This window comes from Haliotis rubra, unplaced genomic scaffold (genome assembly GCF_003918875.1).
Source record: "Haliotis rubra isolate DU_JTF1 unplaced genomic scaffold, ASM391887v1 Scf2285, whole genome shotgun sequence".
In the NCBI taxonomy this organism is placed as follows: Eukaryota; Metazoa; Mollusca; class Gastropoda; order Lepetellida; family Haliotidae; genus Haliotis; species Haliotis rubra.
In genome coordinates this window covers 7,117-32,125 of record NW_025766320.1, presented here as the reverse complement: position 1 = coordinate 32,125, position 25,009 = coordinate 7,117, and the positions used below count along the sequence as shown (strand labels likewise).

At 38.5% G+C, this 25,009-nt stretch overlaps 1 protein-coding gene across 2 annotated transcripts; it reads right to left on the bottom strand.

Annotated features, from left to right (window-relative positions):
• Positions 1-7,658: 7,658 nt before the first annotated feature.
• On the bottom strand, positions 7,659-24,280 carry LOC124277848. 2 transcript variants are annotated; one of them, XM_046713563.1, is made up of 2 exons: positions 23,876-24,280; positions 7,659-7,801 (listed from the first exon to the last, which is right to left on the bottom strand). In XM_046713563.1, the coding sequence occupies exons 1-2, from the start codon at positions 24,167-24,169 to the stop codon at positions 7,676-7,678; spliced, it is 420 nt and encodes a 139-aa protein (XP_046569519.1). In that variant the 5' UTR covers positions 24,170-24,280; the 3' UTR covers positions 7,659-7,675. The 2 variants fall into 2 exon arrangements, with proteins under 2 accessions (XP_046569519.1, XP_046569520.1); XM_046713564.1 differs by lacking the exon at positions 7,659-7,801 and adding an exon at positions 23,596-23,728.
• Between the last annotated feature and the right edge of the window lie 729 nt (positions 24,281-25,009).

The window sequence follows — 25,009 nt, the reverse complement described above, 5'->3', positions numbered from 1 at the left end:
TACACTGACTCTGATCCTGGCAGTCTATGTTTTATCCCACACCACCAAGTGACAGAACCACAAAGATACAGCACACAGATACTGTACACTGACTCTGATCCTCACAGTCTATGTTTTATCCCACACCACCAAGTGACAGAAGCACAAACATACAGCACACAGATACTATACACTGACTCTGATCCTGGCAGTCTATGTTTTATCCCACACCACCAAGTGACAGAACCACAAAGATACAGCACACAGATACTGTACACTGACTCTGATCCTCGCAGTCTATGTTTTATCCCACACCACCAAGTGACAGAAGCACAAAGATACAGCACACAGATACTGTACACTGACTCTGATGATCCTGGCAGTCTATGTTTTATCCCACACCACCAAGTGACGGAACCACAAAGATACAGCACACAGATACTGTACACTGACTCTGATCCTCGCAGTCTATGTTTTATCCCACACCACCAAGTGACAGAAGCACAAACATACAGCACACAGATACTGTACACTGACTCTGATCCTGGCAGTCTATGTTTTATCCCACACCACCAAGTGACAGAACCACAAAGATACAGCACACAGATACTGTACACCGACTCTGATCCTCGCAGTCTATGTTTTATCCCACACCACCAAGTGACAGAAGCACAAAGATACAGCACACAGATACTGTACACTGACTCTGATCCTCGCAGTCTATGTTTTATCCCACACCACCAAGTGACGGAACCACAAAGATACAGCACACAGGTACTGTACACTGACTCTGATCCTCTCAGTCTATGTTTTATCCCACACACCAGGCATGGTACAAACAAGCACCACCTTCTAATGTCTCTTGGTATGGCACAGCCAAGGATTACAACCATCAATCTTCCACTCTGCAGGCAGATTCACTATCCACTAGACCACCAAGACAGTCAGTAATGCTATTTGTGAAGTTTTTAAAAGGGAGCATCAAAATCCAAAGAAAGACCAATGCCATAAAATGAGACCAAAGCATCTATTAGAGGTGTCATGATTCGGCTCGGTTCATCGAAAATCGAATCGATAGATGTATAATTCGATCTCGATTTCAAATGCATTCATTTCGATTCGATTCATAAAGTACTTACTTTCTAATACTGAGAGTATATTTCACCTGAAATCGTAAGAAATTATGTTGAAAATTTGCTGCTACAAGTGTGGCAAGTGAGAGGGTATTATCCACTGCCGGAGACATTGTAAATGCCAAGAGGGCATGTCTTTCAAGTGAAAATTCCTTGCACAGAACATGATCATTCCAAATGACTTACAGTGACATTACAGTCACAATGAACACTTGACACCAGAGTTCATGACTGAAACTTAATTTCATGATCACTTGTTCAGTCATTCTCTTCCCACAGAGGTTACTTGTCATATCTTCCTACGAACCTCTGTTCTAATACGGCCATATTTCCCGGTTCTCGTAAAATCCCCTAGCGGCAAAAGATCGCAACACGAATTATCTCCCTTCTTTCTATCCAATCAGAACACGTGTTACATCGACTTAGATTCAACTTGACTAACACAAGCAAATGTGAGGCCACAAATATCCCCCATCTGCCGGGGACTTGTGTTGATGTTACACACAAGACGTTTAATGGTTAGCTTGTCCGTTGTCAACGAGGGCAATGGAGACGCCACTGATCCGCCATAACATGACTGAGTTCTGTCTAGAAGAAACGTTTGCGCATCGCGCAGGGGAAGAGGTTTAGTTTTCTCGAAGTATACGGAAATTACCGAGGCCTTGCGAATGATCCCTTTTGAAACAACGTCGCTGATTGCACAACTAAATCTGATTGCCTCCAATCACGAGTCTTGAACGCTCACACCATGAAAGGGTCGTATTAGAACAGAGGTTACGTAGGAAGATATGACAGGAGTAACTTCTGTGGGAAGAGAATGTTGTTCAGTGAGTATTTGTTGACAACTTGTCTTGACAGTGTTCTAATTGTGCATTGTTCCAATTTTCCAAAGTTTGCCAAATTAAACTGATATTACAACAAATTTCACTTTATCCTCAGCTTTGGTGAATCAAATCGAAATTAATCGAATCGGACGAATTGAATCGATAATCGTATCAAATCGAGGCAAGAGTGAATCGTCACACCCCTAGCATCTACCTCCGCAGAGTGTACTCCATTGTGCTTTAATCATTGGCTTCGTCTTACATTTACAGACCGTTGATCTGAATGGTTGCGTCTTTACGTTATTATTTTTGACCTCATCCCTATCTAATTGGCTTCATGATTATTATAGTTATCTTTGTACATTCTCCAACCTTGTATTGTGTAAACATGTTTTATCTATATACATGTACATTCACTCTGTGCACTGATTCAGCATTCACCCAATGAAGAAGCAAGAATTAAGTCTGAAACATTGTGAAAGCTGTTGTCCATAAACCGTGTCATCTATTAATGGTATATGTGGACAATTTCCACATGCCAGGTGTCACCCTACACCTCAAAACGCAATATGTAATGGTGATACAGATAGATTTTTCAAATATACAGCGTACATAAAACAAAAAAACATTAAATAATTGAAAAGAATACCTGATCTTGTTACTCAGTGTTGCTTACCCTGGATGTATTCACGCTGCTGCTGAGACAGATGTTACATTGTGTTGAACATTATACTGATGAACATCCCACATCATTTGTTTCTCTCACTTGATTACATGATGGTCCTTCTCAATGAGGTCAAGCGGAATTTCCTGCTTGTTTGCCTAACCAAAACCCAAATGCAAAGGAACCTTTGAACAATGAACCGTTTCTGACAGTTTAAGAGTTCTGATACTTTTTGTTTGTTGGTAATGCCACCCTCATCAATATAAAGTGCAATATCAGCACAGTCTATGCTTGGACCAGAAAATCCAGAGAGGGAGAGAGAGAGAGAGAGATATGATTATTGGGGGGGGAATCACCTATTTTGTTCTGAGGAGGCAGTGGGGGCATCAATTTTTTACATACCAATATCATAAAAACATATGCTTAAAATGGTGGGAGGGAGGAGAGGGGGGTATTGATTTTGTACATGACATGCAGAGGGGGTCTCTTACTTTGTACATAAATTTTAGGGGGGGTCATTCATATTGTACATGCTTTTCCATAAAAATCATCATCACCCCCCACCCCTTGCCATAAATTATGAATCATCCCTAAGTGTTGTGCTCAAAATGTCCCAATTGATTGACAAATTTGGGAAGCGACGGGCTTTAGTTATTGAATATTTCATAGAATATTTTCCTGTCATACCCGAAACCTATGACTGATTATTTTCAAACCACACTAGTTCATCTGCATGATTTCCAGAGGGACAAATTAGAGTTTTTCTATTTAATCTATTGTTAATTAAGTGAAGAATACAAAAATATATTTCTCTTGTTGGATGGTTTCCTATTCCAATTCATGATTTATCTTTCCCAGCAAAAGACTGATTCAGCCAGCCAATGATCAAACTTGACATTTAAATATAAATGTTTCTTTGCCAGAAACATTCCTAATGCCATCCTCTCTAAGTTTCATAAAAGATATGAAAATCGATGCCAGAAAACAAAAAGTCCATATCATCTGCCAAAACAAGTTTCATTCAGCGTAAAAGGCAAAAGAAAAGTGAAAAGTAAGAAAAGTGAAAATTCTGCTATGTCTGAAAGATGGCTGAGAATGTGTGTCACTCAGTAATCTATCACGTTATAGAAAGTCTAACCTGTTTGAAGTGTTTATATCATTAAAATGAGAGATTGAGGAGAACTTTCACGACATCATTTGTTCAGCACATTGCCTTCGTTCAGAATGCCCTGTGTCAAGCTTAAGAGGACTATCCTTATCCAGGCCGCATTTCACAAAGCGATCTTGTCCTAAGGTGATCGTAATTCCCATATTTTAACATAGACTTACGACAGTTTTAGCGCTACAATCGCTTTGTGAAACGGCCTCCGATCTATTAGGTGTGATTGGTCATGTGACAGGTAATTCTGATGTGACCAATTAACACGGTGTTGCAGACCTTTTTTAAGCAACAGCAAGATCTGATTGCAATGGTATAATAGCTGAATGCCTTCACGTAAGCCAGTGCTTAGCACTGTTAAAATAGCTCTGAGATAAACAGTGAGACAAAGCCTTGGACAATTAAATGGTCATCACTATCTGGACAATTAACTGTTCATCGCCACCTGGATGATGAACATTAAGACTTACATCTACAGTGAAAAGTTTATCCCTCGATATATGACCATGAACTTGTCAACATATTAAAATACAATGATATCTAGTAATTCTACATCCACGTCTCAAGGCCATTCAAGCATGAAGGGCAAGCAGTGCTCTATCTACAGACACAGAAGCTCTGGATACAACAGGTCTACTACAGGTCTACAGGTCTGGATACAACAAATGGAGATCAACTACAATTTGCTTTTCCACAAACTAGTCATCCAAGCTAACTGTTTTTCATGAACTTTTTCATGTCTTCACAAAATATCATTGCTCACTGTTCTTAAAGCCTGTGTTACTGCAAAGCTCCACTAAATTACAGGTCTACTTCCCAAGGCATGGGGATGAAAGATCTGGCAATCCCTCCTTTGTGATAGCAACAGATGACTGATGCGGGACACGAGGGGAGCCGTAAGGCGTGACATGGTTAGCTTACCCTAACGCTGTATCATGTGGTTATACATTGTAGTTTTGTATGACGTGAGCCAGTTGACTCTTCACCCTGTCAGGAATCAGAGCCACATTTTTATTAAAGGTGTATTACTGTTTTGTGTGGATGTATTGAAGTAATTAGTTATTTACACAGCTGAAATTCAGCCTCTCTTAAGACTGACTCTCTCTTTCTATCTCTCTGAGAATGTGTGTGTGTCTCTCTCTCTTTCTCTCTCTCTCTGAGAATGTGTGTGGCTCTCTTTCACTCTCTTGGAGTATGCGTGTGTCTCTTTCTCTTTCTGTCTCTCGGTGTGTGTGTGTCTCTCTGTCTGTGCGTGTGCCTCTGTCTCTCTTTCTCTCACTTTCTTGGAGTATGTGTGTGTCTCTCTCTCTCTCTCTGTGTCTGTCTGTGCATGTGTCTGTGTCTCTCTCTCTCTGAGTGTGTGTGTGTCTCTCTCTCTCTCTCTCTGTGCGAGTGCCTCTGTCTCTGTCTTTCTCTCACTCTCTCTTGGAGTATGTGTGTCTCTCTTTCTCTCGATGTGTGTGTGTGTCTCTCTGTCTCTGTGTGTGTCTGTGTGTGCATGTGTCTCTGTCTCTCTCTGAGTGTGTGTGTGTGTCTGTGTGTGTCTACATATACGTGTCTAAGTGTCTCTGTGTGTATATACAGACCATGACAGCAATGTATCTATATTTTAATGTGTGTGTGATTTCAAGTGTGTGTGCGAGTGTGTCTATCCAAAGAAGTGTTTGTACCTGTCTTTCTCTCTATATATATAGTACAACCAGAAATTATTGAAAACTTAAAGATTTAATTTTTTTTAATTGTATCACTCATTACTCACATATTAAATGTGAATATTAGCAGAACATAACTCCAGATTCAAAGACAGGTGAACAGTTAGTATTTTGTCAAGTCACCATGGGCAGCAATGCAGGCTTCAATGCGGCGGGGCATACTACTGATCAAAGAAGTTAGAAAGTCGTGGTCCATGCTGTCCCAATATCGGACCACCTCTTCTTTCATTTCACCAATATTTGTCAGATTTTTCTTATTGACACTTTCCTTCATAAGTCCCCAAACATTTTCTATAGGATTTAGGTCAGGGCTATAGCTTGGCCAATCTAATAATGTCATATTTTGGGTCCGAAACCAGGCCTGTGAATGCTGTGAATGATGTTTTGGGTCGTTGTCCTGCTTAAATCCAAACATTTCCATAGAACACGTGAGTAGATGGAAGTAAATGTCCCTCGAGAATATCTGTGTACCGCTCACTGTTCATATTACCTTCAAATACACAGAGGGGTGTTGCCCCTAACACAGATATGCCACCCCACAAGTTAAATTACGGACTGTACTTTGGGCGTTGATACAAAGGTTTTTCAGTTTGTTTGGTTCAGAATTTCAGTGTATTAGGAAACAGCCACACAGAACTTTCATCTGAGAAAACACATTGTCCCAGTTAAAATTTCTATGCTGTAAGCACCAGTTCAACCTTCGCTCCTTTTGTTCAGGTTTCATGATCAGTGATGGAATTCCTCGACTTTTCTGCCAACCCATTGCATGCAGCTCAGTTCTAATTGTCCCCTTACAGACAGCTACAGTTCCTCTATCAGTCATATCCAGCCTTAAGTTTTCTAAACTCCTTCGTTTGTTTTTTTAGAAACAAGAATACCAAGCCGCCTCCTATCACCGACAGTCAATTTTCTGGGCCTACCTGCGCCTCCCTGGTGCTCAATGCCATATCCATTTGCAATTATTTCAAAACACGATAAACAGTGGACAAAGGGATGCCTGTTCTACTTGAAATCACTTTAGCTGATCTGATGTCCTTGTTATAATACTCTAAAATCAATTTCCTCTTCTCTAAATCATCCATACTGAGGATCACTGAAAATGTCGTCTGCTAGCAAGTAAACAAAGGGGGGTAACTCTTCACAAACTAATGAAAAAGGATTAACAGAGTTCTCTCTCTTGAATGAAACCAAGCACTTGATAGCTGGCCAAGGTTGTTTATACTAGAAATCCAATTAAACATATTCCTAAAATTCTCAATAATTTCTGGTCATACTATATATACCCATGTAGGAACAGGTGGGACCGGGAAGAGGGGGGTGCAGGCAGCAATGTCGGATGGAGCTATTCTGTTGGGTAATATGACATGGACCATGTACACTCAATCCATTAGCTGCCACTTTCAGTCAGGTTACTGTGTAACCAATTCTAACCCCAAATCCATCCCAATTGAGTTGCGTCTTATATCTAACAAGGGAGAGCTGGACACACCACCAGCTGGTTGTTAAGTGAAAGAAAAACAGTTTTGAGGTCTTCAATCAAATCGCCCAAGTGCTTTGTGTCTTTTATGTATGGGCACAAACATCATTGAATGTTTAACTTGAATGACTAAGCGTTTATTGCAGTAACTGAAACATGAGACTATTTTCTGACAACCTACACCGTTCCAACATGTACAGTGTCATTTGATGCTGTGTAGTCCATGAGCCTCCACTACTATATAAGGGCAATTTAACACTTATAAAAACCTTTGCTGTAAGCGTTCATTTTTTTTGTAATCTCAAATCTTTTGTTATATAACTGATCAAATCATCTTCCATGGCAGTCTAGGGGCGGTCGGGTAGCCTAGTGGTTAAAGCATTCGCTCGTCACGTCAAAGGTCTGGGTTCGATCCATGGGTACTGTGCGAAGCCCATTTCTGGTGTCCCCCACTGTGATATTGCTGGAATATTGCTAAAAGCAGCGTAAAACTATACTCACTCACTCCATGGCAAGCATAATTTTTGTGAAGCCATTTGAAATTAATAACAGTGATCTGATTTGATAATGTGTTTTCATCACAAGGGGAGCAACTCTTGCTCCACAAAGGGTGGACTACCAACATGCCAAGAAAGGTCAGCTTAAAAGGGCAGGGATACTCTTGCCATGGGAAGATGCTGCAGAACACTAAGATAATGATCACATGTGACTTTTATATGGATTTGTTTTAACTCCCCTTAAGACAACAAATTTGTGTGTAAAGCATGTTACATAAAAGTACCTCTTTTTCCGAGATGAAGTGACTCGCCCCCTTCTCCAATCGACGGGGCACATGAAGACCTCGACCTCGCTTCTGAAATACACAAAACACAAATTACATGTTATGAAATTCAACAGTTGTTTGTATTCAACATTAGCATTGTTTCTTGGGCTAGCAGAAGCACATGGTTTAAAAGTGAAAGGCCTGTCTGGTACATGATCTTAAGCACCAAGGTAAAACACCCAATGGTAAACATGCCCTGCTCTATGGGTGATGCTTGACACTCACAATTTGCATAAAAAATAAGTGTTTTCTTGTTGTTTGAGTCTTGACACTGCAAAACATCATTCTCTGTGGTTGCCTGATGCTGCACAAATATCTATCTTTTCTTCATTTGTGAAATATCTGAAGTTATCAAAAACACAAGCAATAAACTCAAATTGGTGGAAATATGTCCAGTGCTCAGTATGATCAAAACGATACTGCCCAATATGATGAAAACAAGACTTCTCAGCATGATCAAAACGAGACTGCTCAATATGATCAAAACAAGACTGCCTAGTATGATGCAAACAAAACTGCTCAATAAGATCAAGAGAAGCTTTTTCTTCGCACGGAACTCTTAATTAACTGTGAACTTGATCATTATCAACAAGATAAATAGAAGATCCAATGTTATTTACTGCAGCGAACAGCCTCAAGCCAGTCACACGTCCAGTTGAAATGAAACAAGTCAGTATCCAGCTCAATAACTACTGGTCAGGTCCGTCCATAATTAAATAGATCGTCACTCGGTCCTTATCCCCTCATCTGTAATCTGTAGCAATGAAGCGATGAACCATCATTGATTGGTAAATAGCCCCTCATTCGTATTATAGTTACAGAGGCCATCATGGGAAAACACGATGCTCAAGGTAAATATTAATCACTGAATACCAATATGTGTTATTATTTGGTGATAGCGAGGGCGCCTCAGGAGACTCGCATCTCATCATATATCTCGGGTTATTTAGTTCCCACAATGCACCAGATGAACATCACTTGAAAGTATCAAGTCAATACGCCATACATATACACTAGAAGCCTATCGGTCAGTACACATACGATACAGAGTGTGCTTGGACGACACAAAATCAGTCTGTCAAGTGACTAAGATGGCAGAAATCTGAGCATGTATCTGTGTACACAAACTCACAAGGATTCACTGATAATCTACATTCAGACTGCTTCTATAATATATATATACCACTCAAAATATGTTGAAGAACACCCAATTCTTTAACTGTTAATCTGTTGTGCCAAATAGTTCATACTTCAATTCAATCTTAATAATCCGTCATGTCACTTTGGAGTGAGTACAGTTTTATGGCATTGTAGCAAAATAACCCAGCAATATCTTGGCAGGGGACATCAGAAAAGGGGTTCACACATTGCACCCATGTGGGGAATCAAACCTGGCTCTTTGGCCTGCTGAGCGAATGCTTTAACCACTAGGCTATCCCATCACCTCCTGAATCAATCTCAGTCATTTATGCGCTATTCTATTTTGGTTCTTTTTACAGCCAGTTGTTCTTCCTATACACAGATTACCACAAAAATGATGATTAAAATGGAAGATCAAACTATTTTCTCATTGTAATAGGAAACCAATCTATCAGAAGGTATTTTCTTTCTATCATGGTGATAAGACATTAATCTAAAATAGGACATAAGGATCATTAAGAGATCGAATTATTCATACAGTTCATAAAACCTTCATACTTATATCTAAATATACATTACATTATCATTCTAGTTAACATGCTTATATGAATATGTTTATAAAAACATCTTTCTGAGAAAATATACTGACAAAAATCTTTTTAATATCACAGTGTCGTATAGGAGGAGCAAAATATTGCAAACATATGTCTGTTTCTTTCATGAATATTTACAGTAGTCATTGAAGCATGACAAACACCTACATATACCAGTATACTGAAACAGCTAAGTCAGCAGGGAGAAGAGAAGCATGGTTGCATCAGCGTTATATTTAGCCACAGGCTGGTTCCATTTACCACACAGAGCGAAACTTGTCTCAACACAGAGCAAGGTGAAATGACTTGAGGCAAGGTCACTAGCACCAGAGTTGATCATGTCAGATCTGGAAAACAGTTTGTATTTATGTTCATGAGTAAAAAAAATTAAACTTAATTCCTTGGATTCATAAAAAAAAATTAAAAAATTGAAACAAAATATCTGAAAAGCATTATTTATTTTCCTTCTCCTAAGGCAAACTTGTTCAACAGAAATATATATCACGTAATTCAAATTGGCGTTTTTCAAACACACACCAGTTACATGTATTTTCAGAAATTACTAGTAAACAATAGTGAATAGACTTGGTTCAAACGTTTTTGTAACAGTTACACAGCAATTATATACCCCATGCTATTTCCTGTTATTATCTGTAATATACACAAGAAAATATGGAATGCTGTGCAATTTCTAATGATCACCTGGTGATTTTCAATGATCAATTTGTCAGTTATTTTTTTTTTTCCACTCAAGGGAGTCTGTTTCAGGAGATAACTGGGACTGGTTATTCTCTGGTCTTACGATCCCCGACCGCGTCATACCAAAAGACGTTAAAATATGGTACTTGTTGGTCCCTGCCTGGCGCTCGGCATTAATGGGTACAACAAGAACAGGTCGGCTCGGAGTCAGTATAATGTGTCTGAGTGGGGTATTCATGCTTCACTGCGGCATGGTATCTCATTGGGCTAGCAGCTTAAAACCAGCTTAAGTCTGGGCTAGTACAAACAGCTGCACATACACATACACACACATGCACGTCGTCATATGAACGAAATATTCTCAAGCACGACGTAAAAAACAATTTCACCTCACCTCACCTCTCGTCTTAATGTGTTATCTTCACATAATTTAGTTCAGTGCCTATAACAGGCCTATGACAGAAAATATAGGACTTTTATCCTGCTTTGATAAGTAACACCAAGATTCAAGTGAAATACTTCTCTAGAAAATCATGGGTATTTGATTCTAGCGATTGCAAAGAACAAACTGAAGTCATGAAAGGATATGGTTCGATTCACCAAATACTCGAATAAATTATAACAGCCCTGCTTAACACATATCAACAACCCGTGAAGATCCGGGGTAGAATAGGTCTTCAGCAACCCATTCTTGTCATAAAAGGCGACTATGCTTGTCGTAAAAGGCAACTAACGGGATCGGGTGGTCAGGCTCGCTGACTTGGTTGACACATGTCATTGGTTCCCAATTACGCAGATCGATGCTCATGCTGTTGATCACTGGATTGTCTGGTCCAGACTTGATTATTTACAGACCGCCACCATATAGCTGGAATATTGCTGAGTGCGTCGGAAAACTAAACTCACTCACTCACTCACTAACACATATCAACAATTCAGACATTTTGAAAAATTGAAGTCTGCAATGACATTTAAATGTTTTGCCCAACTACGGACCATGATGTGTACGCAATAATCTGTAATCAACGACAAACAGCAAGTCTGGTCTCATATCAATTCTTTAACAACACTGGAACTCAGGGCATTATCATTTGCAGAAGCCCTCGGTCTTTTCAACTGCCCTTAACTGCAGTTAATGAAAGACCTCGGGCTTCTGCAAATGATAATGCCCTGCAAAATAGCGTTACCCTTATATTATATACTGCTCAGTCTTTGATAAGGATATTGTGGAATCTGAATGTGTGTGACTTGCTGCTTGGAGATGGTGTCATGCAAATACTATCCCAGCAAATACTATCCCAGTACTGTAACCAGAGCTACAGGTAACTTTTTGGGTCACTGAGTTTTGTACTCGCTTGTGTTCATCTCAATTGGGTATCCTAATTTTCCTTTGCGCAACCAAATTAATTGTATCCACCTCACTCGAAATCAATTGGGTATTTTGCCATTTTCCATTGATTGTAAAATTATAATTAGGAGACAACTTTACTGTGTTTGACGAATTGGGGACGTATAATACAGTTTAAATGTTGATTTATGTTTTTGTTATTTATTTTTTATCTGTAATATGAGAAACGATAAGAAAGACTGCAAGTTGCCAGGTTCATGTACTGAAATAGAACCTCTCAATATACCTCAGTTATATTATATATTTTGTGTGTACGCATGTAGGATCAAATTTATTGAGTAATTACAAAAATTCTAGCATACTTGTACGCAATAGACTTAATATTATAGGAATTGAGTTCTTACATAAATACTTGCATAATTTACGCCAGATACGCAGCTTATTTGTACTTCTGTACAAAAAGCCCTTAATCCTTCTCAAATGTTGAGTAGCATAGCAGCTAAAGTGGTCATGAAGGTATTTTTTATTACATCCTATTTAATGACCGCAGTTGTCAACATTTCTGGTGTCATATTTTGACAAGTGTGTCTTTCAGACCCAAGAGAAAAAAAAAATTCAACTAAAACCTAGAATAATATTGTGATACTGTAACTAAGCATGGCTTCATTCAGATTTTATTTCAATCATTATGCAGATGTATAATGACAAATGTTTGTGTAGTTTCCTACCAGTGATCCTGTCTGTGAGCAATAGATCTGAACAACGGGTAATAGGAAATGGCCCAGGATCATCAAAGGATGCTCATCAAGACATGTTTTGTGTGCCTTTGGCTACTTCAGTGAGCCCCCATATCCAGGGTAATAATGAACTATCTACGCTATGTGGATTTAGCGCAATATAAATGGACTAATTATTATTATTATTGAATAACAAATGAATATGTTATCTACTTCCATGTCAATATAGTTATTTGAGAGAAATTACATTTATAGCAAGACTTTTAACCTTCCAAATAGTTGTAATTCCTAATGCATTTCTCTGCGTTTTTTCACTCTTAACTTGATACTCAGTGACTTGAGTGAGTAAGAGAGAGTGAGAGTGAGTGAGTGAGCGAATTTTACGGGTCCTTGCTCACTCGGGTAATATGAGTGTCCTGTAAAGTATTGAAATGGTGTAGTGTACTGTACACTCAGATAATGACTTCAGAGCCTGGAATGAATCAGTGGTCATGTGGACAGTGGTCCTGACTGATGGGTGAAATTACAGACATACGCTCTTGGTATTTTTGTGCGCGGCTCTCTGGATGCAGTATCTGGGGTTTTCTGTGTCCATTTTCGACATTTTTGCATACTGGGTGTACATTTGTATGTCATGTAAAACCCTTAAGAACAATACTTTCTCTCTGTTCATGTCATAAATAATAGCTACACAAAGTTCTCCAATATTGAAGCTAACCTACAGAAAAGTTTGAGCCGTTAGGGACAACAGGATATAACAATCATACATACTTTAACATCCCTGACGGCAATCCGGAATAAAATACACAGCTCAAGACACTCTTTGATCATATTCTACACGTCCTCCAACACATATACCATATAATATGCTCTTAATCCAAATCTGGAGGCAAGAGTTTGATCTGTCAGAAGCTCGTCTATCAATCCTATCATATTCAAATCTTTGTATTACGCAATGTCTACGCCAACATAAAAAATGAAATGTTCAATATTTGAGTTATTCTTGGAAAAATAATGACTTGGACATGGCATCCACTATAGGCAGAGTCAATTTTTCCCCTAAGCATAAGAATTTGTGCCGTATTTTCTCAGTTAAAAAACTCATGTGTATTTCTTTCCAATATTCTTCACCTTCAGCAATTTAAAGGCCCAACATCTATTCCAGCACTTTCTCATTTTGATTCCCGACTAATGATTGCTATTTGTTTGTTGTTTTGTTGGTGTGTGGTCCTGTGCATAGAGCTCTGGTCACAAATCAGGTGAAGTTAAGCAACCTTTGGCGCGGAGAGTCCTTGGATGGGTGGCGTGTTTGGCAGCTTGACGCCTGAGAGTTTCTTGGACTTCAGTCCTGCCCCACAACGAGCACATGTCATATGTGGTCTCACCTTAGGTAAGGGAGTTTGTTGAAAATTGCCCCAGCAGAAAATGGGTACCCGGTGAGATAAGTCATGTGACTATTAACCTTGTAGCTCCTAACAGGCAGGGCAATAATATGCTGGACTATTCATTGTTAGCGCTATGAGCATACCTAGTGTGGAGTTTGGCGCTATGTAAATGAACACCTTACATTCAGCAATATTGCAGGTATACAGCGACTGTCTGTAAATAATCAAATCTGGACGAGAGAAGCAAGTGATCAACAGCATAAGCATCAATCTATGCAAATGGGATACAAGAACCAACTTGTCAGTCACGTTTGGGTCTCACCTTGATCCCATTAATCACCTGTTACGACAAGCATGGGCAGCTGAAGAGCAATTCTAACATGGATCTTTATGGGTCTTCTGCCTAATGATACACCCAGACCTACCACTGGTACCTCAGTTTCAAAATACTCAAATATTATTTGAAAGAAAACTGCAAAGAGAATAATTGGGAGAATTACAAGCATAAACACAACCTGGGCCTTAACCAAGGGCTTATTTGTCACAGATACTGAATGTGTATTAAAAGGAGAGATTTATGGATATCGACTTCCTGTGATATGAGGTACACGATGTTTCACAGTAAATTATTACGCTATCCCCAGGTGGAACATACTGCAGAAGGTCATGTTGCTCATATTACAGACGTTGACACACATAAATCATATGAATCACTTCTAAATGCCATTCAAACAACTGGACATTTATTGTTTCAGAATACTATTTATAAAACGTTTATTGAAGGCCAAACTTTTTTTCAAGGCCCAGTGATTATTTGAGGAAATATGGCATACGTATGATGCCTTTTTGTTACAGAAATAACTGTAGCAACTGACATCCATAAATTTCTGCCTTTGTGTTTCACTTCTAAATGCCATTCAAAGTCCTGGATGTTTATTGTTTCAGAATACTGTTATCCAACATTCATTCAACTTCAAGGCCAAACTTTTTTTCAAGGCCCAGTGTTTATTTGAGGAAATATGGCATATGTATGTTGCCTTTTTGTTACAGAATTAACGGTAGCAACCGACATCCATAAATTTCTGCCTTTGTGTGTTTCACTTCTAAATGCCATTCAAAGTCCTGGACGTTTATTGTTTCAGAATACCGTCTATCCAACGTTTATTCAAGGCCAAACATTTTTACACGGCCAGGTGTATATTAACAGTAATTGTCAACCTGTGCTGACACCTGTATCAGATGAATTATAGTCAGCAAAGTAAAACCGGGACATATCTGCTTTGTTGCCAGTTGTTTTTGCATCATTTGAATCATCCAACACTAAATAGAATACTAGGTTCGGACAGCTTGACACTGACATTCAGCTGACGCAAACACTGAATAGAATACTAGGTTCGGACAGCTTGACACTGACATTCAGCTGACCCAAACGCTGAATAGAATACATGTACTAGGTGCGGACAGCTTGACACGGACATTCAGCTGACCCAAACGCTGAATGGTTGGAATACAATCATGTCCAAACTCCCAGTAATACTAATAGCTTGGTTAGCCGGTTGCACAAGGATGCACCTATACTACCCAAACCTTGATAGGGATATCATCAGTGTCAAGGTGTTACCCAAACGTGACTGACAAGTTGGTTCTCATAAAGGCATTATTCGATATTGTCAACTTGAATAATTGTAAATTCCTTGTTAGTTAAATTCACATAGGTAGAAATAATGTTGCTTTACGCTGCATCAGCAATTTTCCAGCTATTCGTGGTGAAATTAACATACGTACACAATTTTAACTGCCATGAGAACACAATTTTATAGGATCATATTGTTCAGTAGTATCACTACCAAAGACTGAGAGTCTATTTGTAGCATCAACAAAGGAAATCTGGTTATAGCCTTCAAAAAGAAAGGATGTATGATTAATGAATTATATCGAAGAATATATAATTAAAATGTTTACTTATTTTTCACATGACCTTAGCCCATTGGAGACTTAATCTTTTTAGAGCATGTCTATTATTCTACTACAAAAAATCCATATTCTGATTGGTCAGATACCAGCTGTATTACATCTTTTTCTGTAATTGTCTGTGCTGGTGACCACATCATGGCGAAAGAAAATTACTTTACTAAAAATGCCCAAAACACTTACTTAGTACTTCCAAAACCTGGTAAGCAATTGTGTGGAAAGATTTATTTTCAATAAAACATAGCAAAGAATGGCATGTTAAAAGTAGATAGGGCAATTTATTTCACACATATAATGGAATGGGGAATTGAACCCGGTTCTACGGCGTGACAAGCGAACGCTTTAAAGTTTAACCACTAGGCTACCCCACCGCCCCTCCTGAAGAGCAATGAACTGTGTTGATTTAAGAATTCATTTGGTACTACAATATCATGTATTGTGACACTGATTCTATTGAATCTCTGTGTACTTTAGAAAGGAGGTGAAGTGTACTTTACAAAGGAGAACATAGGACAACATGGTTGATTTATAGCCTCATACAATAAGATTTGAGCATTAAGATAAAACATTTGGTTTGCTAATGAAAAACATATCTTAATTTTGAATATTTATTGGTAGAACCACCTTCCACATTAAATCTGCAATATAACAGGCTGTAAGTAAGTCTGGGTTGGACAATCCAATCCAGTGATTGATTTTTTTACATGATCTTTGCAAAATGGGTCATGGCGGCATACAGAACATCCATCCACCTTGCCCCTTACAACAGCATACGTTGCTAATGACCTACTCTAACACAGGGGGCAAAAATAGGCGAATTATTGTAAGTTTAATCAGCTTAGTATTATCTTCTGTGTTTAAAGTACCACTCAAAAACATTTAAAGAACACTGAATTTTTTCATATACATATAGTTCTTCTTTCACAGGGCGGTGGCACTGCCCAGTGGTTAAAATGTTTGCCCGTCACGCGGAAGACCCTGGTTCGATTTCCCACATGGGTACAATATGTGTAGCCCATTTCTGGTTTTCCCCTGCCGTGATATTGCTGGAATATTGCTAAAAGCGACATGAAACTAAACGCACTCACTCACTCTTCTGTCACCTTTCACATGACACAATCATGTATTCCTGAAAACAGATTAACTATTGTAAAAAAAATGGGTGCTTTCAAACTTTTGTTACGATGTACAAATGTACAAATTGTCAATGTCATACCAGTAAACAATAAAAATAAGCATTGTTTACTGGATCATGTATAATCTGAAGCACAAATATATAATCTGTGATAAACTACAACAGGCCTTGAAACCTTGTCTGTTATCAGACTTGTTATCACTGCAATGCCTCATCAATATGATTATACTCAGCTTCTTAAATTCCTACAAAATAGAAACAAACATAGATAGCTCAACAGTTGCATTTAAATATAAACCTGACAATGGCAAGCATGGAAATTACCAGGATAAGACAATTCAGGTCAAAGCTTCAAAGGTCACATTAAATACTGTGTATCTATTCTCGTACTTCAGGTCTCTATCTCAGCACCTGTGAACATGTATCTGGGACTGATCAACAAACGACCTTGACCCACACAGGGTAACCCTCACATTCACCAAGGTCATCTTGATCTCACTCATGTCTAACAATTATGAAGAAGGGCATCTTTAAGAGGCATTTAGAAGCTTGTATGATGAAGAGAATTTTTTTTATGGATAGACAAAGTATCGGAACAGATCCTAATACCGGCATTTACTTGATAACGGTGTTAGGGTCCGCACCAATATGTCGCATCTACTGCAATAAACTGACTGACTGACTGTGTTTGGTTTTACGCCACTTTTAGCAATATTCCAGCAACATCACGGCGGGGGACACCAGAAATGGGCTTCACACATTGTACCCATGCGAGGATTCGAACCCGGGTCTTCGGTGTGACGAGCCAACGCTTTTACCATTAGGCTACCCCACCGCCCCTACTGCAATAAAGAAGATGTCTATTCATAAAAAGTGTCCTCTTCAATGAAGAAATGACTGTTGAAAATAACAATCCCATACAGTCCCAATTGTTATTTTTTAGAAACTAAGAAATACTGTTGTATTAAAAGATTAAGAAAAAGTAAAATTGGAAGCCAGGAATTCATCAGTGAGGAATGGAGTGAGCTTGGTTTTAAGCTGCTTTGAATAAAGGCCAGAACTTATGAATGGCAACTTCTTCATTTTGACGAAAACAATGTTTCGGAGTATATTCTTACTTCTAGTTCTACAGCCCAGGGAATATACCTGCCTCAAACTTGGGAAACTTTTAATTTAATTATTACTGCTGGCTTCCATGTCATTGTGCTTATCACCTACACGACTAGTCTGTCATACAGACCCTGAAGCAAATATATCCAAGAAAGCCCATGCAAGTCTAGAAGATGTGGCAAGGCATTCTCTTCCCACAGAGGGTACTTGTCATATCTTCCTACGAACCTCTGTTCTAATACGGCCATATTTCCCGGTTCTGGTAAAATCACCCAGCAGCAAAAAGTCGCAACATGAATTATCTCCCTTCTTTCTATCCAATCAGAACACGTGTTACATCGACTTAGATCCAACTTGACTAATAGTAACACAAGCAAATGTGGGGCCATAAATTTCCCTCCTCTGCCAGGGACTCGTGTTGATGCGACACACAAGACATTTAATGGCTAGCGTGTCCGTTGTCAACGAGGGCGATGGAGATCCGCCAATGATCCGCCGTTACATGACTGAGTTCTGTCTAGAAGAAACGTTTGCGCATCGCGCAGGGGAAGAGGTTCTAGTTTTCCCGAAGAATAAGGAAATTGCCGAGGCCTTGCGAATGATCACTTTTGAAACAACGTCGCTGATTGCACAACCAAATCTGATTGCAACCAATCACGAATCCCGAACACTCGCACCATGAAAAGGACGTTTTAGAACAGAGGTTCGTAGGAAGATATGACAAGTAACCTCTGTGGGAAGAGAATGGTGGCAAGGCTGAAAATGAAAAAAGTCTAAGGGCTCGTTTTCATTATATGGGTTTTTTTTATATTATGAACTTTTTCCTGTTATATATGTTTATTTCAGAGACTGGTTGTTAGTCTTCTACAGGACTATTTATGTCTGGACTAATTCCTGCCTTCTCTTTGTTATGTAGCTGGAATATACTATTCACACTTTGCTAAGGATCAAATCATAGATTCAACAGAAAACTATGATGTGGGGTCTAATTTGGTTTACATATCTAAACTTATTGTAAGCATGGATTTTAGGTTTCAGAATGTCACTGCATCTTGTGGATCCCATACCTACTATTGACAGGTGTTGTGTACTTTGTCAATGACTCGTCTCCATGATTTGCAAGTGGTTGATCATTGCCATGAAAACCATTTTTATGGTTACTCATGCATTAAGTGCATAAGGTTAGATTAAAGTGGTTGTTTGCCTAAAGAAGGGTTACCATATTAATATTTATCCAGTTTTAAATGGATACAATTTCAAATTGTAAATCTATGTTTAAGTAAAGTTGGGAATTTTTGTGATCCTTAGCAAAGTGTGAGTAGTATATTTCAGAGAGTGGCGTTAAACATGAAACAAGCAAGTAAAACAAACAAAACAGCGTCTCCTAAAAAATGGATGATAATGACATAAACAATGGACTCAGGCCTCGATGTACCAGATCTAAATACCAGTTTGTCGCTAAATTCTTTTTAAAATATTAACAGAGTAGAAAGATGCAGGGTTTAACTGTGTATGTGATATATACATGCTATTTCATTAATCTAAAGGTAAATGCATTCCGTAGATGTATGTAGCCTTGAAATATAATGGGGGTTTTCACCATTATGGTAATTCATTTTTACAGAAAATACATTGAAAAAGCTTCAGGTAAACAAACAGGAATAACACATTTGGTAAATATAAATGTGAAGTTTGTGATAAAATTTTCTGCTTTAGTTATTCCTACCAAGAGAAACGACATTTTCACCCTGGCTGTGCCACTCAAGAAACTGACCCCTGTGGTCCCAGGTCGACGTGATGAAGCCATTATTTACACAAGTAATGTCAAAAGTTGGAATTAATACATATTTATACGTAACACTTAAGCTAGTTATTTCACATACATCCATGAGTTACGTAATTTTTCTTACTTTTCTAGACATAATGACTTCAGACTGTGGGTACCTCAAGATTACAGGCGATGTTCCTAGATCAGGATTATTTTTACTCATGTAAAATCATGATATAAACTGCAAAGGTCTCATTTTATATTTATTTAGACTCAGAATACATCTATGTTTCAAGTCTGAAAATTTTCAGTTAACCACGGTTCAACCTAGACTCATGCTTTAGTCTCTGAATACACATAATTGTCATGATTACAAATAAAACCCATTTAAATTGAAATGGAGCCCCAGTGAGATGGGAGACACCTGTAGAAATCTAGACTTGCTTCATTTTGCTCTTTAGCACTGCATGGAGGGCTAGGCAGAAGGGAACATAATGTGGTTCAGGGACTGTGAGACGGACTAGATTGAACCTGATTGTGTCTGGTACAAACCGGATTTTCATGTCATTATTCACTTGGTGGAAGCTAAATCAAGTTCTTTAAATTGAGCCCAGTATCAAGTTGTGTTCTGATTTGCATAAATATGCATAACAGAGCCATTACTACCATCAAAAATAGATGGTGACATTTAAACATTTCATTTCAATCATTTTCACAACATCCACAGTAAATGAGTGAAAAATCAGAGGCATATTTTTTACATATCACTGGTGTGTTCTGAATGCAGTTCCAGGGCTCCAGATAATTTTTCAACATCTGGAGTACGTACTCCTTATTTGTTCAATATAGGAGTACTGGAAAACCTTAAGTGTACATTTAGAGTACTGAATGGAAATTAATGGACTATCAGTAATCTTGCGTTTCGTTTCATATATGCACCACAATATTGCTACTCTTGTGTAAACAGTTCAATAAACAATAAAACAATACTTTTCAGATAAATACTTGTAAATGATTCTAAGACCGTTCACCATTGCTGTGGTGCGTATCTGCTACGTTTTCTAAATTATTTCCTACCGTATCGTGCATACTGTTTATCCGTACATACGCCGATACGGTCCTTATCTGGAGCCCTGCAGTTCCAAATGCATGCAGGGCTCTCTGAATCTGCTAAAACAATAACCTTTTGATGTGTTCCATGTCATATTTTTAAGGAATTGTACCTGAGTGACGGTTTGAGTAAATGTAAGATTGGGGCTATAAATGCCTTCCATAATTTCAATTTGGGAGACTGACAGAGTCTACATTGATGCATGAGTGAAGCCGATTCACTCATGTGTCACTCGTGAAATAGCTGCTCGACTCGATGTATTGCAGGCTTTTGAAATTTTCCATCACTAACACAGATATTACTTGTCTCTCTGAATAAAACATAGATGAAGATTGTCAACGAGACCAAACACATCCTGAAACTGTGTTCCGAGACATTAATAGGTTCTGCGTGAGTTGTTTAGGTATTGCATCAGATTCTCACAAAGAGTGCAGTATCCTGTTTTTTTTAGCCTACATGTAGAATAAAGCGCATACCTGCTCAACTTGAGCTGGTGGGATATCTTGCAATAAAATATTCAACATGTTTAATGTCTAAAATAGGTTATGAATTTTATAATTTCTGAAACTCACACAAACAATTTTGGAACTACTGTTTTAGTGTTTGAAACACTTGACAATGGAACATATCTCAGAGTATCTTAGAAGTTATTAGAACCTGAAACATGTTTTAATTCTTGGAAAACTCACTTCACTTACTAAAATGTCATGACTGAATATTTCTTGAAGATTCTGGGAAGTTTATGTTTATGATATATTGGTCATCACTTTAAAGTAGCAAGTTGCATCATTTTGCATTACATTGGATGTGAAATTTGCAAATAAATATAAAAAAAACAAAACAAAAGAAAACCATGTACAGTGCACTCTGTCTAATTCGGACCAGCTTGGGACCCACTCAAAAGTCCTAATTATACAGTAGTCCAAGTACACAGATTTTAATGGAGTTATCTCCCCTATTATCAGCAGAATTAAAATTATAAACTATTTTTCTAATGTTATTGAAAACAACGATTCTCGACACCTGCTTCGCAGCTGGTCCACAATAACATTGTCAAAGAGCAAAATTCATGAAATAAATTGAATAAACTAATGAATGAAATCAAACAACATTCATAAAAGTTGTCAAACGTACATATAAAATTACTATTTCCATCTGTTTGTGCGATCATGTCATGTAAGTCAAGTCACTGACAAGTGACATCTCTCGCCTCGGCCACGCCAATCTTCACATTTCTGACACGATGTTCAATGCGAAAATATATACATGAAGCATTTTGTCACAGGTCATAGCCTAGCACGATAAGCCTAATATCGCCTCCATCATTTACGTATTGATAGGTAGCAATTCCTTACTTAATATGTTCAGAATAGCATTATTTTACCCAGAACTTTGTCTAAATCTAAAAGTTTTCGCTTACGTAGGGACGCATCCATTGCCGTAATATGATTGGGTGCCTTAGGTCATGTGTCTGATTTTGACCAATCATGACCCGAAATGGCTTAAAAAGCCGCCATTAGAAACCAATCTTTATCAAATAAAATCGCTTTTACAACTGATTGATATCACACTGTGTCCAAGCGGACTTCCTGCTCAGTCCTAATTATATAGCAATGTTTTTACATGTAACTACCTTTATCGGGATTTGACTTTGGTCCTAAACTCCGAAATAATGAGAGTCCGGGATACAGAACTTTTTTATTATGATAACAAAGAAGGATTCCGGCTGACCGTGGAGTTCAGTCCTGTTTATACAGCAATCCGAGAAAGACAGAGTCCGAGTTTGACAGAGTGCACTGTAATCGTTACATCTGCAATAACCTGAATCGGAAAAATCTGACAAATTACGCTAACCAATTTTTATTATTGCTCATTGGTAATGAATCAATTATCAATTGTGAGATTACAACTAATTCCAAACACACGCGGTGTGTGTGTGTGTGTGTGTGTGTGTGTGTGTGTGTGTGTGTGTGTGTGTGTGTGTGTGTGTGTGTGTGTGTGTGTGTGTGTGTGTGAGAGAGAGAGAGAGAGAGAGAGAGAAGTGAGTGGGCATGATGAGTGAGTGAGTTTAAAATACCCCAGTAATACATGGGCTTCACACATTGTAGTCATGTATGGAATCGAAGCCTGGCTATTGGTGTGACACATGCACCCAAATTAACCCACTACCCAAAAATGTTATGGAACAATCAACTGTCTCTGGCATGGCATTAAAGATCACCTACAGCAATATGAAAAATTAGGTGGTGTTTAACTTTAGTTTATTAGTATATAAGTGGAATATTGCCAGGTGCCGCATGAAAACACTTTTAATTCAGGGAATAACTACTTATTCTGTTATGACTTGAATGTCTCACCGAGTTCATTAATATTTGTGTATTGTATTTAACTTCTAGATTTGTTTCCCTGTTTTAGATAAAGGCTAAAGCTGGATAGACATATTTTTAATAATCTGGATACATTTTGCTGGCATAAAATACAGAAAACCAACAGTTGTGGCACAGGACTCTAATTATATCTAATAGTAATTATCAAATAAATCTTAAATTCAATTGTTATACAAATAATTATACTTTATCACAAAAAGGCTGGATTTCTTTTCTATTACAATGTGTTTATTATCTTTTTTGAGAAAAAAGTTATTGCTACCATTTTTATAATATTATGAGATGTGAACAGGATTTGACCACGCCCCCTCCCTGTCTGTCAAACCATAACCCAGGGTCACGCTCAACTCTGAGGTCACGAGTTGACCTGATTCCACATATTGCGATTTTCATAACTGGCACTTAATCTACATCAGTTTGTATACTGAGAAATATTCCGAAATATGAAGTACATGTTATATGACATTTATGTATTGCCCATGTCAGATAACGGAGTTGGAACTTCGGAATCAGGTCAAGCCGGCCGACTAGCTTCATATCATCGAATGATCTCGAATAGGGACGCCTCATTCACTGAAATAGATTATATGATGTCTTTCTGTTATAACCCAAACATCATCGAATGTATTTGTTAATTAAATAATGAATAATAACTGTAAAAGTTAATATCAACAGAAGAAAATGTTTTGGGAGAATAATGTATTTGAGATAAGCCGTTACCTTGACATCCTCGAGAATGTCTGCGAGTGCTTCGCGTACGTCATCAAAGGGGCACTGGCTCGAAAGACACAGAAGTTCAGGGAGATATTCTGTCACTATGGGCTGAAACCCGTTGATGTCCGTTTCGCCATGTATCTGTTTAGGGCTGCCGTATCCATCCAGCCAAGCATCAAAAGTTTTCCGGATTGAGTCAATGCCCAGCCGACGAGCGGCCGAGTCGCGGTGGCACAAGACATGAAAGAACCGGAGGGATTCTTCATCTCGCAAGCTGGTCAGCGCAACCTCATCTGCCATCCAACCACCAGTGATCCTGAACCCCTTAAACGAAGTCACAGAGTTGTTCTGTCAGTCAGAACCCGACCTTGTGACAGTGAGCGCTGTCCCGGTCTCACAACTTGGTCCTGCTTCGATCAGCTTGATCTTCACTTCAGCCGGCATCCATCCACTGGAAAACGTGACCCGGTCTCACCGCTCCGGTGTCAGCCGATTGAACAGTGCTGCAACCCCCTGTGATTATGAAATCAGTGATATAATGAACAAGTTCTCGGCACTACTGCAACATATATTATTTACTTTTCCGTTAAGTTCGTGCTATTTACACGTTAACATCGCACTTCCTCGGCAGCCAACACACAAAGTCGGTCTCTGCGCACGAACTATCAGTTGACCTCTGACGTAGCGAACACACCTCCAAAATCAGCCAATCAAAGGCGAGGAAAGTGTACCAGCCGCTGCTTCTCGCACAATGAGGGTTTATGTATATTTTACAAAAGCAGTAATGTCGCGTTGATCTTAAATTTGATAATCCTGTAAAACAGACTGAGAATACATTAAACCAGCAAATTTACTTTTTGTTTTACTTTAGAAAAAAAAAAAATCTAAATATTTTTAAACTACAGCCTGTGTTATGCTCAGTGCAATAACACAGTAAATATTGATATGTCACGGATATTTATAAATTCACGAGTGTAGATATGATATATATATGATATCAACAAATGCAGAACATGACATATCATGAAACTGATCCCTGTGTTCCCAGGTCGACGCGATGACGCCATTTTTTTACACAAGAAATGTCAAAAGTTGGAATTAATATATATATTTAGTATATATGATTTCTTCGCTAAATAC

Bases quoted from the DNA above. Each gene is read 5' to 3' on its own strand.
- LOC124277848 (XM_046713563.1), bottom strand. From the start codon at position 24,169: ATGGCAGATGAGGTTGCGCTGACCAGCTTGCGAGATGAAGAATCCCTC. The intron at 7,802-23,875 runs GTAACGGCTTAT...TGTGTATTTCAG, and splicing joins ACATTCTCGAGGATGTCAAG to AAGCGAGGTCGAGGTCTTCA.